The sequence below is a fragment of the Chrysochloris asiatica genome, unplaced genomic scaffold (genome assembly GCF_000296735.1).
Source record: "Chrysochloris asiatica unplaced genomic scaffold, ChrAsi1.0 scaffold00004, whole genome shotgun sequence".
Lineage (NCBI taxonomy): Eukaryota > Metazoa > Chordata > Mammalia > Afrosoricida > Chrysochloridae > Chrysochloris > Chrysochloris asiatica.
The window spans coordinates 6,385,486-6,397,302 of record NW_006408522.1 but is presented as its reverse complement, the minus strand read 5'-3'; the positions used below and the strand labels follow the sequence as shown (position 1 = coordinate 6,397,302).

General features: G+C 39.6%; 1 protein-coding gene across 2 annotated transcripts in view; it reads left to right on the top strand.

The window, feature by feature from the left end:
* Window positions 1-899: 899 nt before the first annotated feature.
* Window positions 900-11,817, top strand: part of LACTB (lactamase, beta) — a 21,148-nt gene continuing 10,230 nt past the window's right edge. The window contains exons 1-5 of one of the 2 annotated variants that reach the window (XM_006831562.1): window positions 900-1,289; window positions 1,801-1,867; window positions 5,366-5,556; window positions 5,854-6,205; window positions 7,979-8,144. In XM_006831562.1, coding sequence (XP_006831625.1) covers window positions 927-1,289; window positions 1,801-1,867; window positions 5,366-5,556; window positions 5,854-6,205; window positions 7,979-8,144 — 1,139 coding nt within the window. In that variant the 5' untranslated portion in view covers window positions 900-926. Of the gene's footprint in view, window positions 1,290-1,800; window positions 1,868-5,365; window positions 5,557-5,853; window positions 6,206-7,978; window positions 8,145-11,817 lie in introns of those variants that run through there. The other variant, XM_006831563.1, reaches the window with a different exon arrangement.

The window sequence follows — 11,817 nt, the reverse complement described above, 5'->3', positions numbered from 1 at the left end:
GATCCAGAGGGCATGGAGGAAGGTAGAATCTCCACTGAGTAGTATCCAATCTGAATAGGTGGGGCTGATGAAAAGAAATACAGATAGGTCTCTTGTGATATAATAGTGAATAATTATTATCAGGACTGATTGTGAGGGTTGGAAATATAAAGGTAGATGTTTTGTAGCAAGGAGGGGAGTGATTGACTTTGCAGTCTAGGAGCGGAGGTCCCTGGGACCATCAAGGGAGAAGAGCAGAGAGCAGCGGGACCCTACCCAGAGAAACAATGATGCCAGAGATAGATGGAGGCAGAGACAATGATGTTGAGAGATGGAGCAGCTGGGGACTTTAGACCCAGAGAGGGAGAGGGGCTGTGTGCTGACGACCCAGGGCAGGCTTGTAGTGTATACCCTTTGGATGGTTGATGATGCATGGAGGCATTGTAACCATGGCAATGAAACGATATACAATACGATGAATGTAAAGCTAATGTTCTCCCATGTAAACTATCACATAATTCACAATAAACATAAAAAAAAAAAAAAAAGTTAAAGTCACAAATCTCCAGGGAGGTCACAGTCTAGTGATAAATCAAATTTGATAAATGATACAATGTATAATTAAGAAGGTGTTACACTGAGGAATAAGAAGGTGTGGCTAGAACTCCCGTCGAAGACGGGGACTAGGAAGTCTTCTCCTAAGGGGAGACAGAAAAAAGTAAAACAAGAAAGAGGAATTGCATGAGACCAGTAAACAAAAAGGAAAGCGAAAGGAAGGGTTCGATGAGATCGGCGCTCGGGTTCGGGCCTCAACTGCTAGCGTCTGGGCGCAGTCACCGCCCCCGCCTTTCCGCGTCCCCCTCCCTCGCAGCCCCTCCCCTCCCTCGCGCTGCCGCCGCCCGCCTGGCTGGAACGAGCGTTGTGGCTTCGGGCTTGCCAGAGACGCCATGTACCGGCTCCGGTCTGCCGTGACGGCTCGGGCAGCGACCCCCGGGGGCTGGGCCCGGGGCTGCGGGCTGCGCGGAGTCCATCAGCGCGCCGGACTGCCGCCGCTGGGCCACGGCTGGGTCGGGGGCCTTGGTCTGGGGCTGGGACTGGCGCTCGGGGTGAAGCTGGCCGGTGGGCTGAGCGGCGCGGCCCCCGCTCCGCTCCCCGCCGTCCCCGACCCCGAGGTGTCGCCCCTGACCGAGCCGCCGCCCCAGCTGGAGCAGCCCCTCGCCCAGTGTTCCTCGCAGACCCCGACGACCCCCCTCAATAAGCGCTTCGCCAGAGCCATCGAGAGCAGCCGGGACCTCCTGCATAGGATTAAGGTGTGGGTGGTCAGGGAACCCGCACCCTTTCCCTAACCGGCCGTCCCTTGGCGTCAGACCTCCCTTGGCGTCAGACCGCAATGGGACCCTCCAGGGGTCTTCCTCCCAGGCCGAACAGACCCCACCCTGGACTTCAGAGAGACTTCCCGTTTCCCCAGCTCCTGGCCCTGTCAGATGCTCCCGGGGGTTGCCTAAGTCTGGGCGGAGGTCACCGCCCGCCTCGGGGACCGTCCCACTTTTCCCCAACCCTTCCCACCTCCCACTTCACCCCCACCCGACGGGTACACCCCTAGCCGGTTAGTGGGGAGGCAAGACCACAGCTGATGTGGGCGGAGCTCATGCTAGGGGCGTGGCTATGGCCTGGGGGTGTGGTGAAGGCGGGGACTACCCCGGGGGCGGGGCCTAGGGGAAGGTTGACACCTGGAAGGCCCCTTGTGTAAGGGCAGGATGTGAAGGAGGAATGTTACCTAGCCTCTCGCTGAACTGAACTGTCTTTTTCCTTGACTCAAAGGATGAGGTGGGTGCACCTGGCATAGTGGTTGGAGTTTCTGTGGATGGAAAAGAAGTCTGGTCCGAAGGTGGGCTCTGAAAAGTGTTGATTTAGTTGCTTGTTTTATGACATTTGATTAATGAAACAATGTTTTGCTGCTTGCAATGAATCCCATGAAATGCTATTCGGTTTACATAAAATCATGTATATTGTGGAGAAAAAAATATCTAACAGAATAAGGGATTTGGTTTTCTCTAACAGCAAGATTTAAAATGTGACGTTGGAGTCTAAAAGATGGCTTATTTCTTCTGCCCTCATTTTTCTATTGTTGTAACTAACACGAGTCAGCTCCGACACAGTGACCCTGTGTATGGAGTTTAAACCACCAATGGCTCCACACCAGGACTTCACTTTTCTATTATGATATATTGGTCAAGAAAAAACTGTATATTGTATGTCTAAAAGCTTCTTTGGTCCTACAAACTAATAATTTGTAGTTAACCCTTATGGCTAGATGAGAATTTTTTATCAACAATTTAGTGAGCCCTATTCTGTACAATGAGTCCTGGTGTGGCGCTGCTCATCAGAAACCCCATACAGGGTCACTATGAGTCGGAACTGACATGACAGCACTTACCAACAGCAACAACACTTCTGTAGAAGGAGTCCTGGTATGGCACTGTAGGATAAGCATTGGACCACAGAGTTGTTTAAGTCACATGGTTGGTGGTTCAGATTCACTAGCTGCTCCTCAGAAGCCCTATACAGGATTGTAATGAGTCAAACTGATTCAAAGACACTTACCAGCAACAACATTCTGTACAAGGGAGCATGGTGTCTCCATATGATAAGCACTGAACTACAAACCACAAGGTCTGCAGTTCAAGCCCACCAGCTGCTCCACGAGAGAAGGATGATTCTTTCTGCTCCCACAAAGATTTAAAGCTTCGGGAGTTCTCTACAGGGTCTCTGTGGGTCGGAACTGACTCCATCACACTTAATAACAACATTATGTCCAAGGAGTCCCTGTGTGGTCCTGTAGAATAAGTACTGGATTGCCTACTGCAAAGTTGGCCCTTCAAACCCACCAGTTGCTCCTCAGAAACACTATACAGTGTCATTATGAGTCAGAACCAACAGACGGCACTTAACAACAACATAAATTCTGTACAAAGAATACTAACCACAGGGCCGGTGATTCAAGTCTGCCAGCTGCTCCTGGGGAGAAAGATGAGGCTTTCTGCTCACACAATGATATACAAGTCTTGGAAACCCTATACAGAGTTGCTATGAGTCAGAACCAACTCAATGGCATTTAACAACAATAATTCTGTGCAAAAGACATCATGCTTAGTAAAATAGAGGGTCAATGAAAAAGAGGAATGCCCCTAAAGAGGTGGATTGATCGAGTGGCTACAACAATAGGCTCAAACTACTGTCGTTAGGATAGCACAGAGGGCAGTGTTTCATTCTGTTGTGTGCAGGGTCGCTGTGACTTGGAGCCCACTCTGTGACATCTAATAACACCATTCTGCATCGAGCGCTAGGGATATACACAATTCCTTGTTGTTAAAGAGCCTGCAATCTGCTCTATTACTCTTTCTACTAGGCAGAAATTTAGCTGTGTTTTCTAATAAAAAGAAGTTTGGGGAGAGATATTTGTATTCATTTTATGATACTTTTATCAAAGGATAAGGAGCCTTGGTAGCGCTGTAGGATAAGTACTGGACTGCTAACCACAAGATCAGCAGTTCAAACCCACCAGCTGCTCTGCAGGAGAAAGATGAGACTTTCTGCTCCCATAAAAATTTATAGCCTGGGAAACCACCCTCTACAGGGTCATTAAGGGTTGGAATTGACTCAGTGTCAGTGGGTTAGTTGGTTTATTTGGATTTTATCAAAGGGTTATTTTATAACTTTATTTACTTCTCTACTGTACACAAATGGTCTAATTGGTCATTCCAAGGTTGTAGTACCTTTTAAGAATTCAGTATTTTAAGAATTCAGTATCTTCATCTTTGGCATTTGTGGATGATGTATAAGTTTGAGTAATATTCATATTAATTAGTCTTCTTTGCATATACTTATTAACTTATTACTGACTATACTGCACTTCAGGATAGATCTTGAAATGTTCTTTTTAATAAATGCAATGCTATTCCTTTTCAATTCGTTGTTCCCAGTGTATTAGACCAACTTAGCAGCACTTAACAACAACAGTGACTAAGAACATCTTTAAGTGTTCCATGTGATTTTTTACAACTTCCAATTGCCTTTGATTCATATGCTACATTCTACTTTCTGATTTATATAATAAGTGTTTGCAGCTGATACTTCTTTTTTTTTTTTTTTGAGTCATGTCACATCAGCAAATGAAGGTCACAAAGGGTTTATTCTATCCATGCCTAAGCATTAAGATTGACTCTGCTTTGAGGAGACAGCTCTTCCATAGTCATATTCTGAGTGCCTTCCAACATGAAAGGCTACCAGTCCAGTAACATATTTGACAATGTTGTCATCCATATTTCATTGGCTAATTTGCAGAAATAGATCACCAGGCCTTTCCTAATCTCCCCCAGTCAAGAAGCTCTGTTGAAACCTGTGAACCATGGGTCACCCTGATGGTATATGAAATAGTAGTGAAATAGCTTCCTGCGTCAAAGCAAACATGGAGACATAAGTATGATAAACCGACACACTGATGACTTGCTGCAAAATGAAATTGATCAAACATGCAATTTGTATTCATTGATAACTGCTGGTGACTAGAATGTGAACATTAGAAACCTAAAGAAGGATTTGTTGCTGTTACATGCCATGGAGTCAGTTCTGACTCAAAGCGACCCTGTACAGGGTTTCTGAGGCTATAAATCTTTACGGGAGCAGAAAGCCTCATCTTTCTCCTGCGGAACAGCTGGTAGTCTCGAACTTCTGACCCTGAGGTTAGCAGCCTGATTCGTAACCACTATGCTACCAGAGCTCCTTATAAAGAAGGATAAGCAGTTGGAAAATACAGTCGTCATGCTAGAAACAGTGCTGGGGGTCATATGATAGAATTCTGCATTAGATATACAGTACACAACAACTATATATGTAGATCTCATTAGATGAATTACACAGGACTCAAATCACCTACATCTGTGGAAAGAAACAGTCGAGAAACTCAGTATCTTCAGTCAAGACAAAGCTAGGGGCCAACTGAATAGACCATCATTTACTTGTGTTCAAGTTCAAGTTGAAACAGAAGAAAACAAGAAAGTTTATGACCACCAAAGTAGAACATTGAATACATCTGTCTAAATTTAGAGACCATCTCAAGAATAGATATGATTTGATCACTGGATGATCCAGTAAATCATACATGAAGAAAATAAAAGTTATTTTAAAAACACAGGGGAAAAAAGGAAAAGACCAAATGGATGCCAGAAGCAGAAGAGACTCAGGAACTTGCTCTTAAGTACAGAGTAGCTAAAGCAGATGGGAGAAATGATGAAGTATAAGAGTTAAACAAAAGATTTCTAAGAGTAGCTTGAGAAGACAAGTTTAAATATGTATTATGATGACTTTCTGCTTTTTCTTCCTGAAGGTTTAGGTTATGCTGATGTTGAGAACCGTGTGCCGTGTAAGCCAGAGACCGTTATGAGAATTGCTAGCATCAGCAAAAGTCTCACCATGGTTGCTCTTGCCAAATTGTGGGAAACAGGAAAACTGAATCTTGATATTCCAGTACAACACTATGTTCCTGAATTTCCAGAAAAGGAATATGAAGGTGAAAAGGTAATGAAACCCACCGTCTGTTTTACCAATGGCATGCTAGTTTATGGTAGAATTTATATTCAAAGTGTTTCATAGGATTTTTGGATGTTTTAAATTGTCTTTTTAATCAGAGTGCTTTTGTTTTGTTTCTTCTTAACCGAGATGATAACTAAATGGGTATTTTTCTGCAATTTGATTGACTTATTTTTCCAGCTGCAATTCAAAATGGTAAAAATTACTGAGGCAGTGGACCAAGGTCACTAATTCTTTGTTGTACCATTTCATACCGTAATCAAATTCTCATGTTTTTACAATTAGGTTTCTGTCACAACAAGATTACTGATTTCCCATTTAAGTGGAATCCGTCATTATGAAAAGGACATGAAAAAGGTGAAAGAAGAGAAAGCTTATAAAGCCTTGAAAATGATGAAAGAGACAATGGAATCTGACCAAGAAAAACAGTTGAAAGAAAAAGGAGGCAAAAGAAATGAAAATAATGACTTTGCTAAAGCTAAAACAGAGCAGGATAATGAAGCCAAAGGTCGGAATTCAAAGCCTGGCAAGAAAAAGAATGATTTTGAACAAGGCGAGTTATATTTGAAAGAAAAGTTTGAAACGTCAATTGAATCATTAAGATTATTTAAAAATGACCCTTTGTTCTTTAAACCTGGTGAGTGTTAATTTATTCTCTTAACAAAGTCACCATTATTGAAGTATTAATTATCATAAAATCCAAAATGATAGATGAGGTTGATGATTATAAGTTGGGATTTGTTGCCAGTCCAGTGCCTGCCTCTCAGTCTGTACTTCACACCACACCTAGCATTCAGGCTGGTGATTTAGCACCAGCCTCACTGAGTGAAGACAACCCAGCCAGTGAGCTGAGTCTCGGTATCGAGCCATTTGTGGACAAATTATGGAGAACTATCAGCCGCTCCTTGGAAACCCTGTATAGGGTCACTATGAGTCAGAACCAACTCAAGGGCACTTAGCAATGATAGCAGCATTGGCTTACTAGTCACCCAAATAAAATGTAGGCCAAAGTGGACATGAAAAAGTATTGCTGATATTTAGCATTTAGTTGGAATTTAATTGCTCAATTTATCTTGTGCCTATTGAAAAAATAGGAGACCTGGTGTGACACTGTTAGGATAAGCCCTGTACTGCTAACGTCAAAGTTTGCAGTTCAAACCCATCAGCTACTCCTTGAAACCCTATACAGGGTCACTGTGTGTCAGAACTGACTCAATAGCACTTAACAACAATTAAAGAAATTTAGTGTCTATCAGCCTCATTTTATTTCCCAAAAACCTAATCTACAAAAATAATTATCTTTGTTTTTGTATATTTTCAGGGGTTTGTTTGTATGATGCATACTAAGAGCACTTAGTATCTTTAAATTTCTGATAGGTTTATGTACATTTACTCTACTTTCATTTTTTTTAATGTGTGGGTTCTTTTACCATGAATGGATATTTGTTGTTGTTATTGTCAAGTGCTAATTTATAGCAACCCTGTATAGAGTTTCCAAAGCTGTAAATCTTTATAGGAGCAGAAAGCCTTGTCTTTCTTCGGCAGGCTTTGAATAGACATTATATACATATAGATAAAAAGGGTAAATAAAATATTATCATGGGTTTTACCTTAAAAAGTAAGATTCCAATGCATTATTAGTGCAGATTATATGATTTTAAATTTCTAAAATACAATGATATAAAAGTATATTTGATACAATATATAGATTTTAAAATATATTTGAAAGAAGGTTTTTGTGTGTAATATATTTTATGTGTACATAAGAACTGATATGCCTATTCATGCCTTGAAAACAACAGTTAGAAGGTATAGTAAAAACAAAATAGTTGACTCAAAAAATTTAATTTGCTCTTCTTCACTATCCTGTGTTACCAGTTTGAGAGATTCTGTTTTGTTTTGAGATAGGAATTGCTTGTGTATGTCATTGCCATATAAAAGGGCAGATTCACATGAAATTTTAAATATGCTGACCATCATTTTTATTATTCTTGTGTCTGGAGTCCTGGTAGCACAGTGGTTTAAGCATTGGACTGCAAACCACAGATTGGCAGTTTAAAACCACTAGCCACTCCTCTAGAGAAAGAGGTGACTGTCTGGTCCTATAAAGACTTACAGTCTCAGAAAGCCTACTGAGCAGTTCTACTTGTCGTATTGGGTCATTATGAGTCATAGGCTCAGTGGAAGTGGGTTTGATTTGGGTTTGATATCAAGGACAAGGAATAGGTGGGAACATTACAAAGTTGATGCAGTTTGTTGATATGTTCTCTGATCTTGTTTTCTAAATGCTGAATTAAAGTATTCAGGATTTTAAAGGTGTGACAGCTTTGTGTGAGAAAATGTTTTACATGTTTTTAAATAATAATCAAGCATTTTCTCTTTTTTTTCCCCTTTGCAATGATGTCTCAAGGTAGTCAGTTTTTGTATTCAACTTTTGGCTATACCCTATTGGCAGCCATAGTAGAAAGAGCTTCAGGATATAAATATTTGGACTATATGCAGAAAATATTCCATGACTTGGATATGCTGACAACTGTACAGGAGGAAAATGAGCCGGTGATTTACAATAGAGCAAGGTAAATGAATGCCTTCTGGTAGGTCGGCCTATGTTACAGCTTAACACTGTGTTACCAGCTAAAGTCTGAATTTCCTGGTCAGCACTCCACAGTCAACTTGAAGCATTTGGAAGCAAATATGTCTGTTTCCCATCTATAAGGTGAGAAAAATACAGTGTGTGTGTAAAGTATCTGAAGATCCGTAAAAGAAAGACAGCAGTAATAATTCCCGTACACTGGTAATTAAACCAAAAATTTACCTATTGTGGGCATCTAATATAACTTTCTCTTTGATCAATCTTTTTCTTCTATCATTTAGTCCATGTTTGTTTCCCTTTTATTTTTTTCTCTCATTTTACCTTTGATTATGAAACTATTTCAGACTCCTGGAAAAGTTGCAAGAATAAAACAAAGAATCCCTGTATGTTTTACCCAAAAATTTCCCAAATGTGATCATTTTTGTCACATTTGCTTTATCTGTGCAATTTTTTCTAAACTATTTGAAAGTAAGCTGTAGACATGATACCCTTTTAACCCTAGATATTTAAACGTGTATTGTCTATTAACAAGGACTTTTAGGAAACTGACAGTGATAACAATGTTTTATTTAAGCTATAGAAGTTTCTCATACTTTGCCAACTGTTCAGATAATAATGTCTTTTATCAAAAAGAGAGGAAAACACTTCTAGGGAACGGTCCAGTCCAGTCCAGGATCACATAGTACATTTAATTGGCATGTCTCTTTAATAACCTTTCATTAGGAACCAGTTCCTCAGTCTTTCGTTTCTTTTTATGATATTAACATTTTTGAAGCATATTGACCATTTATTTAATAGAATGTTCTTTAATATAGGTTTATTTCATGTTTCCTCATGTTTAGATTCAGGTTAGGCAGTTTTGATAGGAATTGCACATAAGTGATGATGGATCATAACAGGAGACATATGATATCAGTTTGTCCCATTATTGGTGATTTTGATTACTTTGTTGAAGTGGTACTTGCCTGGTTTCTCCACTGTAAAAATTTCCCATTGTAATTAACAATGTGTGTTATTAGAGAAATACTTAGAGACTGTATAAATCCTTCTGTATTCAAACTTTCATACTGGTGATGATTGCCAAGTGGTAATTTTCTAATTCCATCATTTGTTCTGTATTTATTAGATGGGATTCTATTATAACAAAATTATTTCCTTTCCCTCTTATTTATGTATTTTATCCACATCAATATGCACTCATAGGTTCTTATTTTATTTAATGAGTTATAATCTGTTACTATCATTATTTAGTACCTTGTTTTAAAAATATTAAGAATATCTAGAGGTAAAAGAAAACTCTATGGGCAAACAGCTATTAAGTTGCTTAGCTTTATGTTTATACTTTTAATCAAAGAGTTTTGTGTTTGATTTTCTCTGATATAACACTGAACATTAAAATGCTCTTCTGATATGAAGTACCCCTGCTGTGTGCCAGATAGTAAGGCTTAATAAAATTTTAGTATAGCATAAAAACATTGTCTAAGTGCCATCAAAAATAATTGATCATTTAAAAAATCTGGCTAAAAAAGCCTTTTATAATTAGGTACTCTTTAGTATTTGTACTCAGGCAGTTTTTAGTTATAGGGGCTAAGACTTAGTAAACCATAGTTTCTCCCAGTTTTCTTTTATAGCTTTTAAATGTAAAATGTCAAATTGGAGTTACTTTATGTAAATTTATTTGATATGAATGAATATTCTAATTAAATTGCTCATGGTACAATTTTTAGAAAGGCTTTTCAGTACTGACTAATAAAGTAACTAGAATTTTTATTCTTAAGAGGGGAAAATGCTTTGATTTTAGATAATTCTATAGTTTGATTCAGAAGGAAGTGGCTATGTATATGTAGGGCAAGCACTAGACTGCAAACCACAAGATTGGCAGTTATAACCCACCAGCCGCTTTGCAGGAGAAAAATTATACTTTTCAGCTCCCGCCAAGATTTCCACCCTTGGAAGCCCTTAACAGGGTTGTTATGAGTCAGAACTGACTCAATAATACATAACAACGACACTTGTTCTAGAAAAAGGGTTAGTTAGCTTTTTAGCTTTGTAATACTTTAAAATTTGATTATGCTTTGTGTTATGGAGGGTTTTTTTCAATGATTTATAATTCAGAGTCCTCGTTTGAACTGGTGTACTTCAAAATCACACATGGAAGCATTGGAATTCACTGCCTTTTAAAATGGTCTCATTGTTTTGTAAATATTTGAGCTTATTTTGCTGAGAAAGTTTTGTGACATTTCAAAAAATGAAAGAATTAAGTTGAGCAGTGTAACAGATGCAATCACGATTCAGTTTCCCCTTAAAAGTAATTTGGAGTTTTATCTTTAGAGGAAGAAATACTTGTAAAGCAAAGTCTTAGAAACAAGTTGTAATCTAGAAAGAGCAAATGAAGGTAGTAGTTGAAAGAGAAGTCATCAAATGTTAGGAAGACAAGAAGTTTGTAAAATGACCGATTCAGTTATTTCTTGATTGTTTTTGTTAGGTGCCATTGAGTTGGTACCAACCCATAGCGACCTTATGCACAGCAGAATGAAACACTGCTGGATTCTGGGACAACCTCACTACTGTTACCATGCTTGAGTCCATCGATGCTGCCACTTGGCCAGTCCATCTCATTGGGGGTCTTCTTCTTTTTCTCTGACCCTCTACCTTACCAAACAGGATATCCTTCTTCAGTGACTGGTCCCTCCTGACAATATGTCCAAAGTATGAGAGACAAAATTTGGCCATCTTGGCCTCCAAGGAGCACTCTGGCTGCACTTCTTCCAAAATGGATCTATTGGTTCTGTTGACAGCCCATGGCACTTTCAATATTCTCCTCCAACACCATAACTCAAATGCATCAATTCTTCTATGGTCTTCCTTATTTATTCACTGTCCAGCTTTCACATTCATATGAGGTTATTGAAAATACTATGGCTTGGGTCAGGTGCACATTAGTCCTCAAGCTGTTATCTTTGCTTTTCAACACTTTAAAAAGGTCTTGTGCAACAGATTTGCCTAATGCAATACGTCGTTTGATTTCTTGACTGCTAGTTCCATGAGTGTTGATAGTTGATCCAAGAAGAATGAAGTCCTTGACAACTTCAATCTTTTCTCCGTTGATAAGAATTTTGTTCATTAGTCCAGTGGTGAGGATTTTTGTTTTCTTGACATCGAGATGTAATCCATACCGAAGGCTGTGCTCTTTGATCTTCGTCAGTAAATGTTTTCCATCCTCTTCACTTTCAGCAAGCAAGGTTGTGTCATCTGCATATCGCAGGTTGTTAGTCTTCCTCCAATGCTGATGCCACGTTTTTCTTCATATAACCCAGCTTCTCAGATTATTTGCTCAGCATACAAGCTGAATAAGTATGGTGAAAGAATACAACCCTGTCACACACCTTTCTTAATTTTAAAACATTCAGTGTTCCCATGTTCTGTTTGAACAGCTGCCTCTTGGTCCGTGTACAGATTCCTCATTAGCACAATTAAGTGTTCCAGGATACTCATACTTTGCAGTGTTGTCCATAGCTTTCATGATCTACACAATCAAAAGCCTTTGAGTAGTCAGTGAAGCACAGGTAAACATGTTGCTGATATTCTCTGCTTTCAGCCAAGATCTGTCAGATATCAGCAATGATATCCCTCATTCCATAGCCTCTTCTGAATCC